Raw genomic sequence first — 27,920 nt, forward strand, 5'->3', positions numbered from 1 at the left:
GTGAGAAGCGTTTTGCGTGTAAATGCCTATGCTGACTGCAACATATGTGGAAGTCTCCGCCCCGCAAGTCTCGACGGGAATTTTATTTCCTATCAATCATGCCGCACGTCCGTGAGTGTTCATTCACATATCCGTGTGTGTTTAGACCTCATGGCTGCGTGGCGGGCGCACGCACACACACGACTGCTGGCTTTTTGTATGACTCTTTTTTCGTGACTGAATCATAGAGGACAGTGGGAGTTTAACTGAATAAGAGAGCAGTGGAGAGAGAGAGAGAAAGAAAAAGAGAGTGAGAGGGAGGGAGGGACTCGATGTGTCCATACAGGCTGCGGAGTGTTTATTTATTTGTGCTAGATCCCCCTTTTTTTTCTTTCTTATTATTTTTCAACTGATTTTTCCAAAATGAGGTTAAAGGTTGGATTCATTCTTCGAAGTTTACTGGTCATCGGCACATTTTTGGGGCTGGTTTTGCTTTGGTCTTCCCTGACACCGAAGGCAGGCGACGAAAACCCGTTTGCTGGCGTAATGGTAAAGTATCACTTTTATGGTCGTTCGTTATCTTGAGACGTGAGTGTTTTCGCTTTGTGTGCTGTTAATTTCACCATGTTTTAGTATTCAGGAGGGTCGGCTAGCATGATGATTAGCATGCTAACTGCTGCGGTTGTCATGGAGATGAGCAGCGAGAACTGACTGATGAATTGTGTCAGACACAGGACGTTTTTATTTATCTTGACATGTATTTAAATATGTATTACCATTCAAATTAAACTTAAAACGCAGATATGGTTGTCAGCTACTAGCATAGAGAGCTAAATGTAGCTGTCTACATTCCCATAAGTAGCAGCAAATTCAGCGAAAACCCGGAAGGTCGTTACTGTAGTTACTGGTTGCTTATTTGAGACACGCATTATTAATTTAAAATCAGTTATTTTGTATAAAAAATTAATGTGAAATGTTTATTTTCTAGATGGTTTGTTGTATCAGTACTGATTATGGACTAATGGGGTCTTCGAGATTGAATAGAGGCTCGATATGCTTCAGTCTAAATTAAACGATCAGCTCGAGATAAATAAGTGTACATGAATTGGCTTCAGAAGAGATTGTATAGGAATGCAAGTGACACGTGGCACACTTGACAGCTTTCTGTCACTGTCTGTAACAGCATTCTGGTTTAGCTTGGCTTGTCATTGTGGTATTAAATTCTCGCTGATTTATTTACACACTACTTTTGAACCGAGGATACATTATTTTTAAAGAGTTTCGTCTTTGTTTACTATTTCACCTTGGGTTGTCTTTTGCATAATAGGTGCTTATGTAAATGTTTACTTGAAAGTACTTGTCTTTACATATGTAAACTTGACATTTGAAATAATAGTTTGCCTATGTGTTTTATGTTTTGTATGATATTTAATACATCAGGCTTTTATTGCTCATATAGTATAATATAAGTAGGCTTTATAGGGTTAATGTACTTCTAACTAAAATGTGTCTCATTTCATAGGCAGAAAGAGATGCAGGTAAACTTCCCAATAATGACATGGCTGACCAGTTCAAGCCAGTTGTTCCTTGGCCCCATGTTGAAGGAGTTGAGGTTGATCTGGAGTCTATCCGCCAGAAAAATGGTGACAAGCCAAACCCTGCATTTAAAGTTCAGAACCAGCAGAATGTCATCCAGAAGCAATACGTCACCTTCAAGCCCCACAACAATGTATATAGTGAACCCGTGTTGAAGAAAGGGATTCTGGGCAACTTTGAGCCTAAAGAACCTGAGCCTCACGGGGCCCAGGACGGACCGGGAGAGGGCAGCAAACCGTTTGTGCTGGGACCTGAGTACAAAGATGCCGTTCAGGCCAGCATCAAGGAATTTGGCTTTAATATGGTAGCCAGCGATATGATCTCTCTGGATCGAACTGTCAGCGACTTACGGCACGAAGAGTGAGTATGAGGATGCACGTCACTCTGATTTGCGAATGTATTTAGGTGTGTGTGAGGGGGAGAATGTGGGTGTGGTAGCAACCTGGTTTTTTTTTTTTTTTTTTTGACCATGTTTTGCATAGTTTTAAAAGGCTTTTTGCTCCATGAGATATTAACCGATGGTCCTTCCTCTTTTGTTTCAGCATGTGTTTGACTACAATATCTATTTAAATATCAATTTAAATTATTTTTTTAAGGTCCTCAGGCCAGTCAGGTTTGACTTGTTGACTTTAAGTTATTTTTGTGATCACACCCAGAAAGATGAAAATGATAAGGACACACCTTTTTAAACAAGCTTTTTCAGTGGCATAGTAAATGGCGAAATACCTCCTTTTCAGCCACGTCATATCCCATTTATCCTTTATTCTGTTCACACTAACAAAAAAAACTATCCTTAATTTTGGACATGGTACCATCATAATATCATGATTTTTGTCATGCGAGACGATGGAATATGGAAGTACCTTCGTGTAAATACCATGTGTAAATATAAGTACCTTTGGACTGTGTTGTAGGACATTAAGGGATGTATCTTATACCCTTTTCACTGAAAGCATGGTTAGTACTGGGAAGATAATGTGCTGCAGTCTATAATGTTCCAGACATTAAATAGGATCGGCATTATGCCCATAATTCAGCCACCGAAATGTTGTTTGGCCACGTCACAGCTGAATGATAAGCCGCAGTCTCTCTCATTAACTCCTCTCCAAGCTGGAAAGCTGGATTATCTGCCTGAGACTGCTTTATGAATTCATACAGCTTCAGAAATGACCTACCTGAGGCTTTAACAACAGGTTCAGCTTCATATTTGACCACTGTAGGTCATCCAGTTTGGACACAAACTCATTGTTTACTAGGGTTTGTTTTTTGACAATATATGGTCACACTTCACTCTTGGTATACAATGGGCAAGAGTAGCAAAAAAAAAAAAAAAAAAAAAAGCATGCAGCGTTTTTACAGTCAGCAGTTTAATCATTAGTGCGTTTTATAGCGCTTGTGTCTGTGCTGTTTTTTTTGGAAGTCAATGGTAACAAAAACTGTTTTGTTATCAGCATTCTTTTATGTTCATACAGGTTTGGATGGAGGGTGAGTAAATAAGAGAATTTTTATTTTTTTGGTCAACTGTCCCTTTAATGAATTTTAATGAACATAATGAAGTATACTCTCTAAAATTTATATTTATACATCTTGAATAGGGGTGGGCGATATGGCCAAAATCTTATATCACGACATGAGTAATTTTATTTCACGATAACAATATATATATATATCACAGTAGTTATTTTTGCTTTAAATAAGTAAATAAAATTTAAATATATATTTTTTTTTTTGATACCATTGAAATTTCATAATGACAAATATCTGTCGGTTAATCGTGTCTACCGGTTTATTGCCCAGCCCTAGATGCTTTTATCAAAAAGAGAAAGAAGAAAAAGGAGGTATATACTTTATCAGTATGTGTGTTCCTTGGGAATTGAACACATGACTTTAAAGGTGCTAGTGCATTGTTGTGCCATTTGAGCTACATGATTCTAAAGTAACCAAATTCAGTATGCTAATTCTTCCAGCTGTGTTGTAATGTCACTGCTACATGTTTTGACTCAATGCTAGGACACTTTTAATTTACATATACGCAAGTTCACTTAAACTAACTTCTTCCAGGGAAATCAAACCCTTTTCTAGGAGAGAACTCTGGAAACAATGGACACATTGTTCTTTGGTACAGGCAAGGGTGTAAAGGTGAGCAACAGCTTATGAACTTGCAGTACTGGCTTTAAAAGGGCACTCACTAGGAAAATGAAAACCATGCACTGACTAGCTATGTTTCCATCCAAAGTTGCGTAAACTTATGCGCAAATTTTAAATATCGCATAAAACATTTGCGGATAAAGCACTGTTTCCATCCAGCGAATCAAAGAGAACAAAAACGTCACTTCCTGATATACTGGCGCTAAATATCACTAAGAAAATGGAAGTATCTGCAATAGAAGCCACTGTATATAATAATTTTCATTTATAATAAATTATTTGCGCCCATATAGAGCGTGCAGATGAAACACAATAAACGCTGCCATGTTATCTTGCATTCAAATGCCTGGTGTTTGTGAAAGTCGTGTGAGGCGCTGGAGGTAATTAAACCGAACCACTTTTAACGACAGACTTTGCTCAGGCATTACAGAATGATCAAAAACAGCATTTCAGATGCTGTGCAACGAGATCGGTCCGCTGGTTGGTCCAGTTATGCTGTTACGAATCAAGGAATTGATTCGGTAAAAGTGTTTCCATCGTAGTTTATGCGCATGTTTTCGTGTCGCATAAAAAATTTATCCTACTCATTTGAGCGCATAAGTTTTTTTTTTTTAGTTTTTTTTTATGCGCATCTTGGCGTTTCCATCCAACGTTTTTTAATGCGATATCCTAAAATGCGCATAAAAATAGGTGGATGGAAACAGCTATTGCTTGGTATAGCCCTTTTAAACGGATCAGCAGTGAACCCACAAGTGTGTGACTTCGCAGAGTGCAGCAGAGCTCTGTTTGGCCAGATATATTTTTAACCTTTCCCAGACTTTATTTATGATTATTCAGACCATAATACGATTACGTTAGGGCATTTGTATTGGTTGTGTTTCCTTTGACAAACTGGCGTTGGTGAGTGTACTCCGTGATACCAACTTTTGTCCGAAGATGTCAGTGTTTACACACTTTGTTTCTTAGTAGTGTTTTGCTTCAGTTCATAATTTAGTCATGCATTCCTCACAAACACACTGCAGCATGTTAGTCAAGTAAAGTAAGAATAGCTTCATTAATTTTGTCATTTTAAATCTGCCATCTTAGTTTGTTGGCACAATTTTTTTTTGAGTCAATCACTTGGTGACGCTCATTGGCCAAGAGCGCATAAAGTCCCAATTACTTCATTAGTGATTATCTTATCCTGAGGTGTGACGTGAAATTGTTAGTGTGAAATTAAGGTGTTTTGAATTTTTTTTTTTTTTTTTTTTTTTTTTGAGAACTTGTTTTGAAGACTACAACCACCACAAGGATCAAGGTTGTGCTTCATAATTCTGACATCCATTGTAGTTCTTCTATTTTAATTTTTTAAAGGGATAGTTCACCCAAAAATGAAAGTTCTGTCATCATTCACCCTCAATTTGTTCTAAACCTATATGAATTTCTTTCTTCTGCCAAACACAAAAGAAGATATTTTGAAGAATATGGGTAACCAAACAGTTGATGGGTTGACTTCCATAGTTTGGAAAAAAATACTATGGAAGTCAATGGGGCCTATCAACTGTTTGGTTACCGACATTCTTCAAAATATCTTCTTTTTTCAGCAGAAAGAAATTCATACAGGTTTGAAACAACTTGAGGTGTGAGTAAATGATGACAGAATTTTCATTTTTGGGTGAAATTTTTAAAACTCACATTTGACGTATAACTGTGCGTAATTTTATATTGTAGAAAATCATGAAAGTGAAAGTCTCAAGTAATCTGTTGTGTTCTTAAGTGAATTGTATCGTGACTGCTATTTTGAAGAGGAAGTCTTGTGTTTTGACGTAATGTGTGGAGAACGGAAGTGATGAGTAAACAAGATGGCTCTTGAGCTTTATTGCTGTTTATAACTCCTGACAGACACCACAAATTGGCGACGAGGATTAGGCATTTTTTTGCTATCGTTGGTCATGAAGATGGCTTTTGCTAAAGTGCCTTTCCCGAGTTTTTTCCCTGCCTTGTCTCAGTGAGCCTGCTATGCCGTTCAGCACATGGCTGTGGATTTTTGAAAATTATCTACGAGTTATTAATGCTACAGGTGATGCCTGAGCGGACTAAAGACGGAGGGCTGTACTGCTTCACTGCCTCGGCACAGAGGGACAACGGATTTTCTACTCATTGCCTAACATGGGTACGACGTATAAGGATGCAAAGGATGCACTAAAAGCCTATTTTGTGCCAAAAGCTAACTTAGTAGCTGAACGCCACACCTTCCATAAAGGCTGTTTTGGTGGTTGACGGTGGGTCTTCCGTATCTGTTCTGCCCTACAGCACTTCTGCATGTCATTTCAGTAATGCTGTGCTGTCGCCACCCACAGCCAGGCTTGTGACGTATTCAAAAACCCAAATTCCAGTGGTTGGATGTTTGTCAGTGAATGTTTCCCTACTTGACCATTCAGTTCCTGCTACTTTCTTCATTGTGGACAAAGGGACATCACTCAAGTGGAGGAACCTAATGTCTCCACTGCATGTGAGGATTAAAAACAATCAAGTCCTGCCTCCTAATGCCCTTCCTGTGCTTCTTCTCTGCCAGTTTTTCAGTGCACTTTTACTGAGTGAACTGAGTTTGGATGTGCTAAAAAACTAAAAACTTTATACTCCACTTAAAGCTGGATGAAACTGTCAAACCTGTGTGGTTGTCAAACCAAGGACTTTGTCGTCTGCCACACTCTGTTCGTAGTACTGAATTAAGGGTGCTTTCACATTAGCACTTTTGGTGCGCACCCGGGTTCGATTGACCTCAGAGTTCGGTACGCTTGGATGATGTGAACACTGTCTTCTGAACTCGGGTGCGCACTCGCGAACCGTACCCGAGTCCGCTTAAAAAGGGTGGTCTGGGGTGCGGTTCAAGTGAACTCCGGTACGGTTCGCTTCTGATATGAACGCAAACGTACCAAATTGCAGAAATGAACCGCTATTAATGCCGTATTATTTGATAAAAAAAGGTGTGTTTGTGTGTGTGTTTCACTCACTTTCCCGACAAGCGTGACTGACATGCTGCAAGCAGAGAGCTGTAGTGTAGCCCTTTCTCATTTGTGCTCGCCTTCAGTGTTCTACATTCGTGGCAGGTACACGCAAGTGCCGTTATGAACAAAACCAGCGGTTCAAAAACAAAAATATAAAAGTGAGGAGAGCAACGGTATGCGTTTTGCTGCCTTCTCCTGCGCCGCCGTTACTAGGCAACGGAGTAAACAGCTGCTGGTTTGATGACGCAAATGAACCGTGGGTCGGACCCAAATAATATAATATGAACACAGTCCAGTGGGGGCAGGGGGAGGGGGGAACAATCGAGCTCTGGTTCGGTCCAGGCAATCGAACCAAGTGTGAAAGCACACTAAATTACATGTAAGCACCTGGGGTGATAGAACTCATCAACGCCACATCTGCATGCGTGTCACCAATTGCATGAGTGTCACTCAGAAAAAGTCAGGTAAAATTAGGATGTGCATTGACCTCAGAAAGTCAAATAAAGCAGTGAGCGTGGACTCTTTTCCATTGACACACATGAATGAACTATACTCTCTGCTCTAAAATGTTCTACTGTTTTCTCTACCATCGACCTGTCTAATGCTTACTACCAAGTGCTGCTGCATGAGGACAGTCGTGACCTCACGGTCTTTATTACTCACAACGGACTGTTCAGTTTTTGTTGTGTTCCTTACTGATTGGCTTCAGCACCTGCGGCATTTCAGAAGATGATGACCATCATCCTGACTGGCTTGTCAGGGGTTGAAAATTACCTGGACAATATTATCGTCCACGGACGTGACATGTCTATTTATGACAAAGCGCTTTGAATGATCTTACAACGACTAGAAGCCTGCTTTTCTTAGGTCATACTGTTTCAGCAGAGGGCCTTCTTTCTGATGAATCATGTGTACAGAGCTGATTATCTGTCATGTTTCCCCTTACCTGCTTCTGCTGCAGATAATGCTGTTGCTCCAGCTCCTGTTGATGAGGAGTTTGTTGCTTTTCTGTCTGCTGCTGTTGATGCTGCATGCGCTTCTTGCCCCTCTGTAACCGTACTTCGTACACACCATACTTCGTTCCTGCTACGTGTGTCCACTCAATGACAAAACTGTCAAGTCACATCCTGCTTCTCTCAAGCTGGTGCTGCTGCCAGATGGACAATGGCAGAAAGTGGCTGTGAATATAGTTGGGCCATTTGACACTGCTGCATCTGACTGCAGGTTTACTATAACATAGCAGATAACAGCAAATGCCAAAGTGTACACAAAGAAAGCTGCCTCTCTCAGAAGACAATTGCAAATTTGGGATGTATGCAATGTTAAAAAGTGTTAAGCGCAATAAGCAGTGAAAAAGCCGACTGATGCAGCATAAGCACATGCACCGAAAGCTGTGTCTTTCAGCATGTGATTGCGAATACAGTTCTCTTTCACGTCTTGTTGTGCTTAAATGGACGAATACACACGCAATTATGTCAGAATGTCCATCGAATGGAGTATTCATGCAAACACAGCTGGTTATGTCTCAAATGAAAGTAAACAGTTGGGTGTAAACCTGATGTGTAGTAGTATAATAGATCAATACATTTGGTCTTAAAGTGACAGCAGCTCTGTGTCATTAATGTGAATCAAACAAAAGAGAAACTAAGGGCCTGTTTACACCTGGTCACTTCATGTGTTTTCTCTGATCGGATAGCTATCCGATCGTGAAAAGACTAGGTCTAAATGCCCTCTGAAATGCATTCGAGACGGATTTAAATCTGATCGCTCAAACCACTTCAGGAGGTGGTCTGGAATGCATTCCAGATGAAACTGGACAAGTCTAAATGCATCTGGTTGTTGAAACCACATATTTAAATATTACTCCTCCCAAAAATGCTAAAAAATAGATTTATTCGCGAGAAGTGTGTTATAGGCTATATGTCATATTATAGCCAGATATGACAGCGCTACTGCAGCATACATCGCCGCAGCTGAGTATTTCCTCAGCAATCCAACACGCAAACTGCTGCAAATGAAAGCGAAAGTAAGGAAGCTCAATACACAGTCATCATCATTAAAACTAAAAGTAAAGAAACTAAATAATCTTACCGGTGCTGTTGCCACGCTCTCTCCTATTGCGGTCTTTGATTTTTGAAATTAGCTGATGATCAATAATGCAGCCCATATTTGTTTCTTTCGGTGAACATGAACTCCAATAACATGAACTCTAATAAATCTGCATATTTATTGCTCGGGAATTGAAGATCGGATTTATATCCTTTTTGCGGAGACATATATATGTGACTAAGTGTAAATGCAATCATTTTGTTAAATCAGATCAGTAAAAACACATGAAGTGACTAGGTGTAAACAGGCCCTAACTCACTGCTCTTAATTGAATCACTTTTTTTTTTTTTTTTTTTTTTTTTTTAAGATGTAGTACAAATTAGTTTATATTTAATTCAAACAGTAAAGACTATGCAATATTTTGTACACTTGATTATTACATTTCTGTACTAATTCTAACTACATGTTAAGTAAAGCTATTATGCATGTACTGTAACGCTAACATCCAATGAAGAAGATGATGATAATGATAGTGTAACTTTATTAAAATAATCTGAACAGAAGCCAACATGCAAAACTGTGTGTCTAAACACAAGCAATACTGGACAACTAAGCAGAACACAGGCAGGAACTTAAATACACAGCGATGATTAACTAAAAGACGAACAGCTGTGATGATGAGTGTTAGTGTCCATGGTAACTGATGAGTGGCGGGAAACTAGAATAAAGGAACACATGTGATGAATTAAAACAAACTGAAAGTCCATGAAAACCAAAACAAACTGAACGTGACTGACATGTACCTGAAAAATGTGTTGAATTCTTATTTTTTTTGTTAGATTGTATTTGTCGTATTGTTTGTAATTTGCTTCTTTTTTCTTATTTTTAATAACAGAAATGAGATAAAATAACAGAAAATAACTATATTATATATTTTTTTATCGTGAAATAAAATTTCTCATATCGTGAAATAAGAATCATATCGCCCACCCCTACAGTAGAGATTCTCAAGGGAACTCGTGATGAATTAGCCCTCTGAGTTGGCCTACAAATGGACGTCACAACCAAACAGCTCCATTACCTCAGTGAGATTCGGTGCTAAAATTAGCTAAAACATGTAACTAAATAGCATCCGTGTAGTTTAGAAGAACAGTTAGCATTAGCACTAGAATGGTGACAACTTGTTTATGAGTAGTGCAACACACCCCGATCTCCAGTGAGATTGAATGCCATGGGAGTGAGTTGTTCTTCCAGTTGAGTGGCTTTACTGTGCCATGTAACACACGAGTTAGGCCTTATGACTCTGCACACATAAGAACATTGAAACCTAAATCTGAGGCTAAACCACCTTATGAAAGAAAGCATTGCTCTTGCAGTGTGATGCTGGCAGGAAACAATATTTTTCATGGTTTTGGGAGGGAAATTTTCTGTGTTTGATCTATGCACATGCATAGGCAAATCTATGTCCTATTTACTTTAGGCATCAAGAGTTTCCTCAAAAATAAATATAGTTTTTCTTTTCTAACCTGCTCAAGCTTTTACTTTAAAACTTCTATTTGCACTATATAAGAACTTGTACATGCACTAAACCCCAGTGCAAATAACCCACCTGGAACCTGCAAACAAAGCCAAATTGTTTGTGCATTATTCTTCGGTTTGATAGCTCAAAAAGTGCATAATAAGTGAATCTTTTTTTCCCCCCACCTTTTCTATATTTTTACTGTATGAGAGGTGTATGGAAACTCAAACCTTAGAGTTTTTCTGAATTGGTAAAACACATTTCTCGAAACCATCACCCACTCTCTCAGAACCTTAAACACAAAACCAAATCTTCAAACGACATTCAGAAAACGTCTGACTCTTCTGGCAAAATCAAACAATTGCCTAAAAAAACATTTTATCTGTGCTCAAAATCAAACAATGCTTTCAGATCAAACACACAGCCAGTCAATATTATAAACGCTACAGATCATTCATTAGATACTACATCAGAAATGGAGAACACAGAATCCAAAGCATGTAGTTACAGAAAAAAAGTATATTGTAACAAAGTGAACAAATTTTGCAATTGTGTAAAAAAAAAAAAAAAAAAAGTGTAGTAATCACAACTTACAGTAGTAAGGTGAATAAATTTTATTCTGTATGCACTGCAAGTAAAGTATTGTACTGAATGTTGTATAGTAGGCCTATTGAATGTCTGTATATTCAGCACTTGCATACAGTGAAAATACCAGTAACCCAACTGCAAAAGCCAAAAAGGTTAAAAAAAACTCTAAATGAAAAGCATGTCACAGTACATTCAAAAGAGCTGTGCAACTGCAAACTCATTCTCATGAGAATCATTCTGCCTCAGTATCACGTCTTCATGTTGGGTCCGGCCTGAGGACTTTGTCAACATCACAGGCAGTGTTGTCTCTTACCAGGCAAAGGGGAAAACCCCTCTAGTGTGCTGCATCCAGCCTTGACAACACTGTCCACACCTTGCTCTTTCTCGTCCTCATCCTCTTCCTCCTTTTTCACCACCTCTTACACATACTCTTCCACCTCTCCCTCTTATATTGTTTCCATCCATTGTTGGTATCAACATTCAGTGCAACATTTTAGTCAATTTTTGCTCTCTGAACTGACTTCTATTATGTACAGTTGGTTTGGTCACGTCATTAGAAACAAGTGTGAAATTTTTTTAGCCGTTGTGTGTAAACGATGACAACTGTGTTTTGGTTGTGTTTTATCTTTTGCCTGACTGTGCTTAGCGTTTTGAAACATTTTAGTGAATGAGAATGTTTAGAGTTTTGCAAAAAGAGTGCATGAGATTTGCAAATGGTGTCTTAACTACCTGAACTTGTTCAATGTTTTACAGAAAGAGTGATTTATTCGACAAATTGGTTCAGGCTATTGGGAATTTGGTGAGAATGGGATTTAGTGTTTTAGCAATTAGCATGGAGTTTGTGCAATTCATACTGTAGTTTAAACAGCATTTCTTTTCCAGTCCCACACACAACTGTATTATATACTGAAAGTGAATTAAACTGGATGAAGAAACTTTAATTTTAAGCTTAGAAAGAGAATGAGGAAGTGTGACTGGGTATTGCTCTCCCCCCTGTGCGGCGGAAACAGAGTGCAAAGTTGCTGTTTCCTGTCTCACAAATTGCTTCCACTGGATAGAAGTGCATGCCAGTGTGTACCAGTCTACCACAAACACATGATAAGCTGTGTGTTCACGTGCAAACCCTGATCAGTAATCAGTAACACAGACCATTCAAATATACTCCACATCAACGTTCACTTCCAGTACAGAGTGTGTTTTATAACTGTGAATATTGTCTGCAGATGTAAATACTGGCACTATGATGACAACCTCCTCACCTCCAGCGTGATCATTGTCTTCCATAATGAGGGCTGGTCCACCCTGATGAGGACGGTGCACAGCGTCATCAAAAGAACCCCAAGGAGATACTTGGCTGAGATTGTTATGATTGATGACTTCAGTAACAAAGGTAGTGTGAGCGTTGTTTTCATTTCTTCATCAAATACTCTAAATAGCATATATGTGTACTCTGTGGTTGACACTTTTTTAAACTCATCACAGGGCTTGTGCAAAAAAACAAACTAAGGTTTGACAAGTCATATTTACACTGCAAACATGGCAAAGAAAAAGTGCATTGATGCTGATGGTTTTTAAATTAATAATCACAAAGGAACTAAATTATAACAACATTTGTCAGTAGTGTGACTGTAGCTCTCGTCTGTTTTCAAATCATTGTAGATATTTCAGTAACTGGAAGTAGTATCACTGGTTTGCACGTACCCTGCACATTTTATTGTGATGCATCAGCCAAGCAAACAGAGGCAAAAATCAAACACACTGTCCTCCTCCTCAAATACCAATATGAAATCTGAATCATATTAGTGTATTGGTTATGTTGTTCGTTTGGTAAATTCAAAGAAACTGTTTAAAAAAAGATTCACCAATTAATTTAAAGTAAGTGTTCATCACTGTTATATGCTTAGTTGTAGACTTTGTTAGAGACTTTTCTAGATTTAGTGTATTTAGTGTGAATTGATCTGTAAATTAGATACAGAATATAAATAAATAATCAGATGCCCCCTCTGATGCTGATTCTCATTGACTTAGTCGCGATGAAACGGAAGTAGCGACAGATCTTTTTTCCATATTGCGGTGAGTGATTGTCAGGCCAAAGTTCCTTTCAAGCACAGTCGTTCACTTGGCGGCCATATTTGCAACGCCTCTTGGCAGCTATTTTGGGTATCCAAAACCAAGTCCTTTCTACTTGAATAGGGGAATACTGGAATCTCAAAAACTGCTTGCCACACTCATATTTAAATAACACAACAACAAAATCTGACATGAACTTTCCTATAAATGTTGTTTCTTATGGTCGAATAGCTGGAAAAAAGCTTTTATGTGCAGTTTAACAGCTTCTGCAGTGACGTGATGACTTTACCAATTGCAAGCATTATGGGGTTAAAAATATTCAAGAACGAAGTGTCCCGCCAGCAGGACACCACCCGCCGTGAAAAAATTCATGATCAAATTACTAAGCAACCACTGACAGGAATAACACAAAATAGGTATCATTTTAAAGCTTAGAAACACATTTTGTTCAACTCTTAACGAGTGGTGAGTCATCACTCTAAAATAGAGTGTACCGCCCGCGGGCGCCACCTAGCTATAAAAAAATTAATAATTATATTTTTCAAAACTCCTGCCTAGATAATCACAAAATAGGTGTCATTTGAAAGCTTAGAGTCTAAACTTTACAATGAATGTAGCCAATTTGATTAACTCCTAAGTACTGCTGAGTTACTTGCCGAAAAATAATTTAGGAAAAAATGTATTTTACTATGTGTCAAAAGCATCATAGAGCTCAGATAATCGTGTTATATGTCATTTGAAAGGTCTCACAGAGTAGAATACGAGTATAATTGTTTTGGGCTTTGAATAAACTTCAGCGAGTTTTTGTACGTTTAGCCCCTGAAGACCCATATGTAAATAATAAACCGATGCAGCACTTATGTCACGTTTCGCTCGTAACATCAAGAAACATGCTCTGATAGTGGAAAATTGTTTATTTACATCATTATTTACAGATTTTCACGATTAAAATGAGTCCAACATCAGCATAATCCAATAAGCCAATCACGAGATATTGATCACGCAATTACGTCACATAAAACCCCACATGCGCGCAGATGCTAACCAAAACCTAAAACTGGCATTTTAGCTTATAACTTCATGAAACATGCATAGATTGTAGAAATGGCACATCATTACTTACAGTGGATTCTACCGATTGAAATGAGTCCAAGATCAACATAATCTAAAAGAAGGAACGATTTTAAAAATGCCCATCAGGGGGCGCCAAAGCAAAAACAAAAAGGCTACCTTGGTTCCAAATGCTGTAACTTTTGATTTCTTTATGGGATCAACACAAAATTTGATCCAGATTCATAAAAATGTATGTAAAAATTTCCCTTGAGCAAACTTTTATTTTTTGTCTTTATCAGCAGTTTCTTAGCATGAGAATGTCCAATTTTTTTTTTTATTATTATTATTTAAAAATGTAAAAAGTTTTCTTTCAAACGATGCCAACCTTTTGACTCTCCTTGCTAGAGATTTGAAGTTACGAGTCTTTATTTATTTTTTTTTAGGGAAAAAAAAAAAAAAAAAACTCTGAAAATACCCTCAGGGCTTAAGGGTTTAAACATATTCAAGGATGAATTGTTCACAATAAGATCAATAACATGCATTTAGACAATAGATAGTAAATCAGTTTAATATATCACTGATTTAAATTGTGCAGTTAGCTCATAATTTTAATGTACAGAAGCTGTAGTGCTCCATTCTACATCTTCATTCTGGCTTTTGATGCCCCTCAGTCTTCTAAATGCTCCGTGATTTGCATGTTCTGGCTGTTTCAGGTTATGACTGTCTTTCAGCAGTTACTGGTTTTTCAGGTTAAAGGAAGTGATGAATAGCTTTAGTTTTGTGATATCTCTCTCCTTAGAGTCTATTCTGCACTCATAAGTGAAAGAGACATATCTTTGCCACAACCTGTAGGCAGTCTGCCTGAAAACTAATGCTGAGCGCTTGTTCATTAATATGTGGCAAGCAGACTGTTACTGAATGGAGATCATTACTCTTTAAGAGATCGCTCGCATGGGGAACTGTGAATGAATGCAGTGCTGCAGACTTAGCCGATAAGAATCAATAAAGGGCGTATAGGCTCAGAATGTTTTATGCGTTTAGTAGCAAAGGTCAGTAAAACTTTGTTCATGCTGCACACAGTTTCGATTGGTTTTTCAAATGCAATCTTTAGGGCTGACTGTCTGCACTGTTATTTTGCAAGTGGTCAAATTGGATCCGCTTGCTCAGACATAATCGATGTCTGCTATGTCTACGCTGGCTGTTATAGTAATGATGTAGGTTTGAACAATATGCCAATAACTTTCTTTTACAATTGAGTAGCAGGGTATAATTAATAAGTGCAGACAAAAAGCTGGAAATTTTGCCTTTTGCTCATGTTATGTCCCCATGGAGCTCATGAGGTAAATTGGACAACATAAAAAAAAAAAAAAAAAAAAAAACATTAGATGATATTTTCGATTGTGTCTGTCAGTGTAGACAAAGCCTGAAAGTGTTTGTATGTGTTCTGTTTAGTTCATCTTAAAGAGAGGCTGGAGGAGTATATAAAACAATGGAATGGGTTGGTCAAACTGTTCCGCAATGAGAAGAGAGAGGGTTTGATCCAGGCCAGGAGCATAGGAGCCCGCAAAGCCACTCTGGGACAGGTTTGAGGCACCATTATCAACATACTGTTTATTGATACTACATAAATGTATTTGTTTGTCTCACACTGTGGTTCTGTCCTCAGGTGCTGATCTACCTGGATGCTCACTGTGAAGTTGGGGTGAACTGGTACGCACCACTGGTGGCCCCCATTTCAAAAGACAGGTATGACTTAAGCTCTAGGCTGCTTTTGTGCTCACTGTAAGAGACTTTGAAGATACATTTATCTTTTAAATATATAAAAATTGTTTAAAATGCATGTGACGACTTTCTAGAAATGTACTGTTTTCATTTTTTTTTTTTTTTTTTTAAAGAAAGGTTTAAATTTAATGACTCAAAAAAGGTCATGTGGTATAACCTAAGTGAAACGTAGCATTTACCTTGCACCTCGAAAACATGTGAGTGCACACATCTTATTTAGGGCTGGAACGGCATGTCAACATAATCAATTACGTTGATTATGACCGTTTATGTTCATTCCTAATCCCCTGTCATGTTTCACACAAAACTCTAGAGCAGATGCTAATGGCTAATATGGTAGCGCTGCTTAATATGAGTCTGCACATTTTCAACGCAATCAGTGCCAGTATCAAAAATGTCGATGTCCATAAGATTGGGTAGTTTTATCACAATTGATAGCATGTTATTAAATAAACAAGTTCATCAGATGTTTTAAACAACCAACAAGGACTTTAAATGCTTAGTAACCAAATGCAGAGAGTACGTTTGAGCCACCCCCCTCGCATCTCACACCCACTGCAGCTCTGGTGAATCTGCGGATGAACGCAAATCATTTCTTCGTCTTCTTGAGTAAACTAAACCCATCATGATTATACAGTTCACTGTGGCTCTCACATTATATGACGTGGCAGACAACAAGTTGTCCAATGCGGTTCCGTTCATTTAGTGTGAGTTTGTCGAGAATGGTTGTGAGTCCTGAAAATGTGCAGGTGTCAGTTCGGTTATAGAATGGGGTTGTCACACTCGTAAAAAACACTATGAACACAACAGTATTAAGCGGCTTTGCCATACTAGCCATTAACATAAACAGCATGTAATTGACATAATTGATTACGTAGACACGTCATTCTAGCCCTAATCTTAATAATTTTTTTTCAAAATAAATTTTAAAATATATTTTTAGGTGAACACATTTTTAATATAAATATCATGACTTCATAAGTATCATTAAACTTTTTTTTAAACACTCAGTCTGAACTAATCTTGCCTTGTCATAAAAATGTCAAAATATTTAAAAGATTTTAAGGTCTACAGGGGTCCCCTCTATGATATAATGTGTTTTTTTTTTTTTTTCGTGTTTTTTTTTCTTCTGCATATTGGTTGAACCACATGACTGGTTTTGTGGACAAGTTATTCAAATATTAATATAAAATATTTGTTTTACATTTTATTTCAAATCCACTACACAGGTGTGGTATTTTTATTTTTTTTATCTTAACCTAGATGTATTGTTAATACTATTGTTGTGTTAATGTTGCAGAACGGTCTGCACAGTACCGTTGATAGATTACATAGACGGCAATGATTATACCATAGAGCCACAGCAGGGCGGGGATGAGGACGGTCTGGCGCGAGGCGCCTGGGACTGGAGCCTGCTGTGGAAAAGGGTCCCTCTTAGCAGCAGGGAGAAGGCTAAGAGAAAGCATAAGACCGAGCCTTATCGGTAAACTTCCACCCTCCAATAAGCATGATCATTAAATTCATTCTGTCTCTCTTTGTTTTGTCTCCCCCACCCCCTTGTGTATGTATGTGTGTCCATGTTTGCTTGCATCGACCTCCCCCTTGCCTCTCGTTCATCCTCCGTGGCCATGTTCAGAACGGTGTGCACAGTGCCTCTCATTGATTCTATTAACGGCAAGACTTACAACATCGAGGCCCAGGGGGGCGGGGACGAGGATGGCTTTGCCAGAGGAGCATGGGACTGGAGCATGCTTTGGAAACGTGTGCCACTGGGTAGCAAGGAGAAGCAGATGAGACTAACTAGAACTGAGCCCTATCGGTAATTTAGAGCCATAATCCTGAGCTGATTAGGGCTGACCACAACACACATAAATGGAGAGACTTTGTCTCTCTTTTGTAAAGATTGGTGGTGGTCTGCTTGTCTCTGCTTTTTTAACAGTTCAGCTCTTTTGATGCTCATTAAAGGGATAGTTCACCCAAAAATGAAAATTTTGTCATCATTTACTCACCCTCAAGTTGTTCCAAACCTGTATGAGTTTTTTTCTTTTTTTACTTCTGTTGAACACAAAAGAAGATATTTTAAAGATTGTTGGTAATCATACAGTTGACGGTAAAATATCTTCTTTTGTGTTCAACAGAAGAAAGAAACTCATACAGGTTTGGAACAACATGAGGGTGAGTAAATGATGACAGAATTTTTATTTTTGGGTGAACTCTATCCCTTTAAATTCTTCCCACAAAGTGCTAAAGCTGTATACTAACTGCTATAAAGTGGTCATAATACAATGAAGTGATTTTAATAAAATACTTCATATATTATGAATCCAATATGGCTGATCTGGCGGAGACTACTAGAATTTAGAAACGAATGACTCGCAGACATCGTTTCTGCTTCTCTTTGCATGCAGTCTCCATTCTCTCTTGTCTACCATCTAATATCTTCTGTGGTTGTGACTTGGCTTAAATCTACCCAAGTGTACATAAGTTTCACTGAACAAGGGAAAGTGTGTATGCTGCTTGAATTTTAACTAGAACTTTGTCTTTACACTATGATGTTTTTTTTGTGCATTTCTCTGCAATAAATTCTTGCTGATGTTTGATTCTATGGGCAATATAATCTAAAAACAGACACCAATTTTGCAGAATTATGTAGGTGCTTAGACAAAAAATGGGCCATTTGGAGAGGAAAAAAAAAAGGCTCATCCTGATAGTGTAATGGAAACGTCCTGATTGTATATCAGCATTTTACTGCTTGTTTTGGTGTCTCTGGCATTGTTCACAAAAAAAAAATTGTTCAAATATAATTTTTCCCCCAAATAGGAATAAATTAATTGTAGTCAACAGCTGTGACGTGCATGTTTTGCAGTTTGTTGTCACTACGACGTCACTCAATTTTTCATTTTTAGACTACAAAAAACTCAATTGATTTTAGATTTGTACTGCCTGTCTGAACAAGGCCTGGTCTCTTAATGTTGTAATATAGCATCTTGTATGTGTGTGAAAAGTAAGGGGGGAACATTGCTGAAAGGTAAATTTGTGTGTCAGGTCTCCTGCCATGGCTGGAGGACTCTTCGCAATAGAAAGAGATTTCTTCTTCGAGCTGGGCCTCTATGATCCAGGTCTTCAGATCTGGGGAGGAGAAAACTTTGAGATCTCTTACAAGGTAAACTTTTAGTTTAAATTGGTTGTGGGTTTTTGTTCACCAAAATGTGCATAAAGGTTAATTCTACGTTCCTAAGTTTGTTTTCAAGTCTGCATGAAATGGAGGAGCCTTTTCTTCCCTATTGTGACTCGTTTTGGCAAGTGAAACAAAATGTAGGGTGGTACTTGATTTTGTTCAATGGAAATTGATTGGATGGTTGTGGTTTTCTATTACTGTGATCTCATGTGAGTGACAGGTTGCCCTCATGCTTGTAAACACATTATCATGTGCTATGAGATGACATAGCAAGAGGGAGGGGAAGTTTTTTTGATTAAAAATTTGTAATGAATTAAAAATAATAATAATAATAATAATGTGCACAGATAAATCATTTATAACAATTACTGCAAATTTCCATAAAATATTCCATATGTTGATTTAATGGTGACTTAAAGATTAATTTTTTTTTTTTTAATTTATTTATTTATTTTTTTTATATTATTGTTTTGAATGACATGGAAGTGACCAATCAGAATCAGTATTGGAAACAGTCAGTTATTTTTGAATAATGATCTTTGTCCAGTGCAACACTTCATAACTGACTGCACAAAACGTTTTTCTTTCATAGCCGTGCTTGTGTTTTAAGTAAAAAAAGTAATTAAAAACAATAATATTATGTTTAATGTACAGTCTGATATACAGTCATTATCACAAAATGGACTTCTTCAGGGTGATACTACTTCTGTGTTAATTGGACAGGGCAATATAGTTAGCCAACTTCAGCAGTTTATTTGTACGTGGACACTTTCTGAATCCCTGCCATGTGTGTGTCCTGTGTAGATATGGCAATGTGGTGGGAAGCTTCTGTTCGTGCCATGTTCACGGGTGGGGCACATCTACCGTCTGCAGGGCTGGCAAGGAAACCCACCTCCTGCTCATGTAGGCTCATCCCCCACACTTAAGGTTAGTTTTGCTCTTTTTATTCTGTAATCACTAGGAGTGTGACGGGACACTTAGCTCATGAGACGAGACACAAGATTGGGTTAACGAAGATGAGACGAGACCAGACTTTTGCAGAGTATTTTTAAGAAATCCTCATTGGCAAAATTTATAACTTGAAAAATAGATTGCAGGTGCGATTTGAAATGTTTTAACTAATCATCTTGTAATGAATGTCATTTCAGTTCTACTTTCTGAGTATGAGTTATATCCATTGAAAGACAACAATATACAAGCACTGTAAAAGGTTTTGCCGCAAACTAAACTGACTGGCTTCTCTCCTGTATGATTTCACACAAATCTCTTTAGACCTTACTGTACATGAACTCCTTTCCACAAATTGAACATAGAAATAAAAACAATATACAGGCTATTGTATGTAGCCTAATTTGTGCACATCAGGGAGCTCGCGTTTTACTTTCGCTTTCGAATCCGCGATCGCATATACTCTGTGTATAGGGAGCTGTGGTGCTGAGAGTGCATTCTGCAAGATAAGACATTAATCAGACGCTAAGGCTCTGTTGCGCAACGAATCCTCTGCCATGGTCTTGTCAGTCATCTCACCTTAACTCTCGTCACATGATCTGTATGCTACATTTAGATTAATTTCACTCTCACGCTCCGTCGTGGCGATATCGCAAGACAGCTTTTCACCTCAACGAGAAATCTTGTCACATATTATTATCGCGATATCTCGACACACCCCTAATAATCACACCTTTCTGAATCTGAAAACAAAACTGGGTCAAAGCTATACTTTAATGATACACTTTAATCCAGTCTGTACCCTCCATTCTCCTTATTGGCTGCATGTAGAACTATGTGCGGGTGGTGGAGGTGTGGTGGGATGAGTATAAGGACTATTTCTACGCCAGTCGGCCTGAGACTCTCACGCTGGCCTACGGAGACATCAGCAGCTTGAAAAAGTTCAGAGAGGAGCATCGCTGCAAGAGCTTCAAGTGGTTCATGGAAGAGATTGCCTATGACATCCCTCTTCATTACCCACTGCCTCCAAAGAATGTCGAATGGGGAGAGGTGCATATATGTAGTGAATCAGAAAATGTAGTTGAATAAAGTGATAGACAGTGTTTGTTGTGGAATTTGTCATTATTCAGTCGCTTTTTCTTTCAATAGATCCGTGGGTATGAAACCAGTTACTGCATCGACAGCATGGGCCACACCAATGGTGGCAATGTCGAGATTGGGCCTTGTCACAGAATGGGTGGGAATCAGGTATAGGGAAATGTTTTAGCAACAGTACTTTGCTTTGACAGTTTTAAGAGCATATTTTTGATCTCATTTCAATTTTGCCTTTCTTCAGCTGTTCAGAATTAATGAAGCAAACCAGCTCATGCAGTATGACCAGTGCCTGACAAAGGGGGCAGATGGATCTGCCGTCATCATAACACACTGCAACTTGAACGAGCACACGGAGTGGAAGTATTTTAAGGTATGTCACAACAGGTATCAAGCCTCTTTTGAAATGCAGTCTGGGTCCCTAATCAACAAAACCACCATTTTTACCACAAATCAGTCATGTTGATTGCATCAAAACATTTTGGAATATTTTTAGTACTTTTAATGATGTCCTATTCACAAATTAAACTGTAGATGACACTTTACAATAAGGTTCAACACTAGTTTATGTAATAGCTAGCAAGAACTAACAAAAGCCCTATTCACATGTACAGTCTTTACTGGTAAATTACTGGTAAGAGATCATGTGTGAAGAGGACCTTTTCAAAAATACAGGTAAATCGGTTCTGGCAATTTACCACTAAGGGAAGTTTTAACATTACTAGTAAATTACCGGTATGATGCTGTTTGTGAACGCAGAATGAAGATTTACCTGTATGAGTACGTACAAAGTCAGAACACACTTACATAAGAAGTCTGCTTTGGGCCAGTCATAAAGTTATCATGGAGATGACGTGATTACTCTGCACTGTTTACATTAAGCTCCACTGCTTTTTAATAGTTTTTCTATGTAAATATGCGCTAGATGGACATCTTTGACCGTTGTGCCACGTCTCAGCTATTTTAACATGTTGTGCTTGAGACCCTGCTCTCTTTTCCATTCATCAGCGCTGTGGCTTTGCATTTGGATGCTATTATGCGCATCTCGTGTTTTTAAGAGCAAAAACGCATTCTGTGTAATCATCCCTTATGCCTGTCACAAAATGTTGTCAAATTGAACAGATAGTGAAACTGAAGTGCTTCTCCCCATGCGGGCGAATATGAAGACAACGGTGCAGCGTTTAAAGATCATTTCCGATGACTGACATCACAGAATTTACCGGTATTTTGGTGCTGATGTGTGAATGGTCTCTTACTGGTAAAAAGCCAGAACACCATTGCTTGTGTGAACAGCATATTTGTGTAAAGTCATTCTGGTAATTTTATGGTAAATTACAGAGATTGCTGTGTGAAAGGGGCTAATGAAAAACACTTTTAAATTTATTATTCTTGTTTGATGTTAAAAATATATTATTATCTGTAGAAATTAGCATTTCAGGTTCAAGGCTCATATTCTCACCAAAGCTGCATTTATTTGATCAAAAATACAGTAAAAACAGTAATGTTGTTAAATATTATTACAATTCAAAGTAACTGTTTTCTATTTTAATATATTTTAAAATGTATTTTATTCCTGTGATGGCAGAGCTGAATTTTCAGCATCATTACTCCAGTCTTCAGTGTCACCGGTGGCCTGTTGCATGAAGCTAGTTGAACAAACTCTGAGTTTCAGAGTAGGTTTGGAGTTGACAAATCCAGATAAATCCAACCTGTTTTAGATCATGGTCAACTGTTGCACAACGCTCGGTATAAACTTTCTCTGTCAACTCAGGTTTAATCCAGAGTTTGCAAAGCGCGTGCACTTGAAAGTGTGACACGTGCGGCAAGCAGCCAATCACACGGAATAAGGAGAACATCAGTTTGATTCACTTCTCGCGAGAGAGCCGCGCAATTCATGTCTCTTCCGAAGATTAAGAGATCGTTATGAAAAATATGAAATTAAATGCATTTACAAAGCAGGAATAAACACTGATGCAGTGAAAGTTTGAGAAGGCAGCTGAAAGAAAATATCTGACTATATCAATGCATGTGAATCAAACAAATAGACCAAATAATTAATATAGTTTCACGAAGAGCTCAAACACATGTAAATACATGTAAGCTTAATCTGTTTAAAAGCTTTGTATATTATGCATGTATTATATTTATTTTAATTTAAAAGCAAAGTTTAATATTGTTAATTAATAGAATAGGCCTAATTATATGAATGTCATGAATTATTCATAATTTTAATTTATTTAATGTAAATATAATGAATAATTAACAGCAAATGCTGAGCAATTTTGTCTCTAAAATGTTTTCACCAATAAACTGGAGATACAGGGGGAGTGGCTTTATTGCATCAGATACATGTCACTTTACTCACAGCTGATTGGTCGAGTTTGAGATCTCTAACTCAGAATAAAACCTGCTCCGGAGCAGGTTAGCCGTGAAGCGTAAGTTACCATAGCAATGAACCCCGCTAAAAACCAATCCACCTTCATAAGCCCGAAAAAAGAGTTTGCTCAAACTAATCTTGAACTTACCTGGGTAGCAACTGAAACCGGCTTTGTGCAACAGGCCACGGATCCTTCAGAAATCATTCTATGCTGAATTGGTGCTTTTTCTGATTTCTCATAGGATCTGCATCGATTCACACATGTACCTACAGGGAAATGCTTGGATCGCTCTGATGTGTTGCACAAAGTTTACATAGCTGACTGTGACAACAATAAGAGCTCACAGAAGTGGGAAATGAACAACATTGTGGCAGTTTGAGAGCTGGCTTTACTGTCTCATGTGCTTCAAGGATAAACACTGACTACAGCAACAGGTTTTACCTGTATACATGTGACTAATGAAGTTTTAGTCATCACCACAATAACTCTGAACTCTGATCATAAACTTTTTTTTTTCTCCATTGAGGACAATGTTTACATCGGTTCGTCCCCAGTGTCCGTCGCATGGGTTTTTCTTTGGAATCTGTGGATTGGAGGGGTCTGCCTAACAGAATGTTTTTTCTCTTCTGTAGAATGTGCACAATGTGTGCTGAGATAAATTATCTAATACCACTTCTGTTGCTGCTCCATTATAAAGTAAAGGTTGTCCATAATGTACTGGGATGCATATATTTTTTTAACACTGGAACTTCATTATGTTTGACATGACAACCTGCCACTTGAACTATTTTCGTCTTTGGCACAATGGCACATTTTTTTTTTTTTTTTTGCCATATTCTATGGGTAAAGAATGGGAGTGGAAAGAAAAGGGAAATGGGACAATGAGTCAACAATGAAAAAAAAAAAAAGTGATTATTTTTGTCTACTGCATAAATGTTTGCTTGGTTGGGGGAATAGGTGTTTACTTGTTTGTGTAAATCAATGGTCGATTATACTATTCATGGCCAAAAATCACCAATCTCAAGCAAGTGGAGCAAATCTTTTAAGGGGGAGAATGATTGCAATGTGTACATTTTTGTTTGTTTTGTACAATGTAAATATGATTATTTCTAAATTAACATTTTGAGATACGGTGGGGTTCTGAATGAAGGTGTAAATATCTAACTTATAATGACTGTTTTCTCAAGAAAATAAATGGAACATTTTTACCAATCTTGTATTAAAGTTTTGTTTTTTCAGGTTATAACACTGACATTTCAACCATTTAGATGATGTGGGGATTTAACTTGCACTTTTTGTTGGTTGCCTTTTTTTTTTTTTTTAACATTAACTACATAAATCACATCTTTCTGTATCAAACTAGTGCTTTACATTATTTAATATAAAATTGAAACAAGTTGTTTTAAATGGCTGCAGTCATGAAAAAATAACAGATCATGGTTTCTGTATTTAATTTTTTCTAACAGGGTTGCAAACCCTTTTAACACATTAAACAAGTTATTAGTTGACAACTTTTTTTGAGTTTCTGACAGTTTACCTTTTTTTGCACCTGGTTCTTGGAAAGTGCTTGCTGTGGAAGTGATCACAAGCATTTGAATAACTACAATAGTCTGTTCATGTGCTGGTTAGTTTAAGGCAGTAGACTGAGTTTATGCAGAAAAAGCATCAGCTGTGCAGCAGTCTTTTGGATGCAGGTGAGCAGATGTCAAATACACCACAATCTATTGTCATTGCATAGAACAATATATCGAACCACGAGTCACACGACCAAGCAAAAGGACATCTCAGCCTGAACATAAATCATTAATGCACTTAAACATAACTCTGGGTACAGATGAAGTTACATGTGCATTTATGCCTTTTATTTTTCCAGATCAAGTTCTTTACTGTTGAGATTAGGTTGACTTGCCAGAAAGAGGAAATGCTAATGACCAAACAAAGTCCAAGTAGAAACAAACCGCAGTTTAAAATGGTAACTCAGTTTTTATGATCTCACATTTGCTTCATGGCCAGTTCACAAGAAACTAAGCCTAATTTAAAAAAAAAAAAAAAAAATTTTTTTTTTTTAACTTTAATGTAAAATTGCACCTGTTTGTAAAACAGTCACAACTGAACTCGGTTTCAATGTAAACTATAAGATATTTAGTTCTAAATATTGCTTAGGCAATCATTGAAATTATTCTTTATACCTCCGTTATGTAGTTGGTTAGCACCTGTTGCTATGAACAAATGCGGTCTGACAATATGGAACAAATTCTGCAAAAATCTTTAATAAGTCAAATGAAGTCAAAATTGCACACAGTGGAAAGGGGAATTGGTCATAATATACAAAATTTAATAAAAAAAAAAAAAAAAAAAAAGTTCAGTCTACACAACTTTTAAAGCTCATTTTAAAAATTGAGACACTACACAAATTGTTCCTCATTTGTCTTAAAATGGCAGTAGAAATAATATGAAACAGGGAAAGAAACCAAGCAACCACAGCTATCAGACAAAAAAAAGCAGTGCTTTAAAAAAAAAAAAAAAAGAAAAAAAAAAAGCTGTTACATTTACAAAACAGCACATGACCTCAATATGTATTCAATTATACACATTTCTGTACATGTCTTGAAAATTTAAATGCTATAAAATGCATTCACATTGTTTTGCAAACAACTCAGCTCAAGTTTTCCTGATAGTTTAATCGTCGTCATCATCCTCATCCTCCTCGTCCTCTTCTTCCTCATCCTCCTCCTCTTCATCATCGTCGTCATCGTCGTCAGCTTCCACCTTCTTTCCTGCTGGCCGGCCAGGTCCACCCTTCTTGCCACCATCTACTTTTGCTCCTTTGGCGCGGTATGCAGCAACCTCCTGGTAAACAAATACTTGTTAACACGAGCAAGAGAGCAAACTGCTATCAGAAGTACCTAAAGTGGGCCAACCGTTACCTTTTCATACTTCTCCTTGAGCTTCATGGCCTTCTGTTCATATGGAGCCTTTTCCTTTGGTGAAAGCTTGGACCACATTTCTCCAAGCTTCTTTGCAATGTCACCAATAGAGATGCCAGGGTTGTCATTCTTCACCTTCGGGCGATGGTCAGAGCAGAAGACAAAGAAAGCAGATCTGATAGTAGAGAACAAGAAAAGTTAGACTAAATATTCACTTTAAAAAATAAAAAATATTCAAGGATATTTGTGCACTACTTACGGTGGTCTCTTAGGAGCATTTGGGTCTTTCTTCTTTTTTCCTCCTTTTGCACCTTTAGGGGGGACATAATTTTTCATCTCCCGGTCATAGCGGACCTTGTCGGTTTTGGCCATTTCCTCAAATTTGCCCTTCTCCTTAGAAGACATGGTCTGAAAAAACATGAGACCATGATTAATTCTGCCAGGCGCAGTGTGTGGCTCTTTATCCTCCCGCCCTACATTTGCCTCAGTCACTTTGAGTAACAGATGCATCGTGTAACTCTGCCCCACCCCCTCCCTAACAACAACCACCCCCCGGAAAAACATTGCAGCCCTTCTGTTCAACTCACCTTCCATCTTTCAGAACACTTCTTGGAGAACTCTGCAAAGTTCACCGCGGTCCCTGGATTTTTCTTTTTATGTTCCTCCCGGCAGGTTTGCACAAAGAAGGCATAAGAGGACGTCTTTCCTCTGGGCTTATTAGGATCCTTACCCATGGCTGTATAACGCTAAAAGTGATAAAAAGCCAAAACTGTTAAAAAAAACCTCCTAAAAAATAAAAGCAGCATGTATTGTTTAGTCAAAACCCATGTATTATTACTTTGTGCGCTAGAAAAGTGACGGAGAAATGATCGCTCACTAAACGCTAGTTAATCCGATCAAGTTCCTGCTTCGTTTCCACCAGATCACTCAACTAGAACAATAAGCGTCCCTCCATTTTGTTTTCCCGCCTAAACTGCAGGAAATATGCACTAGAAAGCATGTTGAGGGCAACTGCTTCAGACTCTGGTCGCTGAAAGTAAATAAACCGAGTAAGTTTGTACGGCATACTACTTTAGAGCACTTTTAGCCGCTTCGGTCACTGTACACAAGCGCTGCGCTCCATTACGACCTCAAAATCCAAGCCAGTCATGGCTGCTTACGCTCTTAACTTTACAAGATCACTAAGCTTGTAAAATCCTTTAAATCTACGCGTTCACAAAACCAAAAAGCCACAGCTGAGATGAGAACATTTTTTTAAATAAATAACATTTTCCTTGGTTTCAATTGCAGTAATGGTGTTTTAAGTATTAAAAGTTGCATACAAAAATCTAACGCGACCCTGTAACGTTATCTTTAGATATACTCCATAAAAGCTCAGTTTAAAAGATATATCGGATACATTAAGAAATACTTACCTCTAATCAGCCTCGACTGCTCGACAAAACGTACGTACTCTTGTTGTAAACTGTTTTGTCACTGTGCTACAGGGCGCACAAACTTGATTAAATGCCCATAGACTCCACCTATAGAGCTGTCGTCTGATTGGTTGGGACACGTTCAAATTTGAATCAGCAACGTTCTACACGCGGTATTGAATTTGTATTGGCTGTCTCTGACCGCAGTCAA

The 27,920-nt window shown here is 37.9% G+C and overlaps 2 protein-coding genes across 3 annotated transcripts; one reads left to right on the plus strand and one right to left on the minus strand.

The window, feature by feature from the left end:
- The first annotated feature begins 98 nt into the window (after positions 1-98).
- galnt7 (UDP-N-acetyl-alpha-D-galactosamine: polypeptide N-acetylgalactosaminyltransferase 7) lies at positions 99-25,727 on the plus strand. 2 transcript variants are annotated; one of them, XM_051905053.1, is made up of 12 exons: positions 99-528; positions 1,502-1,935; positions 12,090-12,256; positions 15,442-15,572; positions 15,656-15,735; positions 17,072-17,254; positions 18,817-18,934; positions 19,754-19,876; positions 20,729-20,947; positions 21,047-21,145; positions 21,234-21,362; positions 23,609-25,727. In XM_051905053.1, exons 1-12 carry the CDS (start codon positions 403-405, stop codon positions 23,744-23,746), a joined length of 1,947 nt encoding a protein of 648 aa, XP_051761013.1. In that variant the 5' UTR covers positions 99-402; the 3' UTR covers positions 23,747-25,727. The 2 variants fall into 2 exon arrangements, with proteins under 2 accessions (XP_051761013.1, XP_051761003.1); XM_051905043.1 differs by lacking the exon at positions 17,072-17,254 and adding an exon at positions 17,408-17,590.
- hmgb2a (high mobility group box 2a) lies at positions 25,618-27,920 on the minus strand. The gene is made up of 5 exons (XM_051905164.1): positions 27,710-27,920; positions 26,882-27,040; positions 26,554-26,702; positions 26,295-26,469; positions 25,618-26,217 (listed from the first exon to the last, which is right to left on the minus strand). Exons 2-5 carry the CDS (start codon positions 27,026-27,028, stop codon positions 26,047-26,049), a joined length of 642 nt encoding a protein of 213 aa, XP_051761124.1. The 5' UTR covers positions 27,029-27,040; positions 27,710-27,920; the 3' UTR covers positions 25,618-26,046.

This window comes from Ctenopharyngodon idella, chromosome 1 (assembly GCF_019924925.1).
Source record: "Ctenopharyngodon idella isolate HZGC_01 chromosome 1, HZGC01, whole genome shotgun sequence".
Lineage (NCBI taxonomy): Eukaryota > Metazoa > Chordata > Actinopteri > Cypriniformes > Xenocyprididae > Ctenopharyngodon > Ctenopharyngodon idella.

Coding starts and splice junctions, on each gene's coding strand:
- galnt7 (XM_051905053.1), top strand. CDS start 403: ATGAGGTTAAAGGTTGGATTCATTCTTCGAAGTTTACTGGTCATCGGC. Junction 1,936..12,089: donor AGCGACTTACGGCACGAAGA/GTGAGTATGAGG, acceptor TATTGTCTGCAG/ATGTAAATACTGGCACTATG. Junction 21,363..23,608: donor CGGAGTGGAAGTATTTTAAG/GTATGTCACAAC, acceptor GATTTCTCATAG/GATCTGCATCGATTCACACA.
- hmgb2a (XM_051905164.1), bottom strand. CDS start 27,028: ATGGGTAAGGATCCTAATAAGCCCAGAGGAAAGACGTCCTCTTATGCC. Junction 26,703..26,881: donor AGTGTTCTGAAAGATGGAAG/GTGAGTTGAACA, acceptor ATGTTTTTTCAG/ACCATGTCTTCTAAGGAGAA. Junction 26,470..26,553: donor AATGCTCCTAAGAGACCACC/GTAAGTAGTGCA, acceptor CTCTACTATCAG/ATCTGCTTTCTTTGTCTTCT.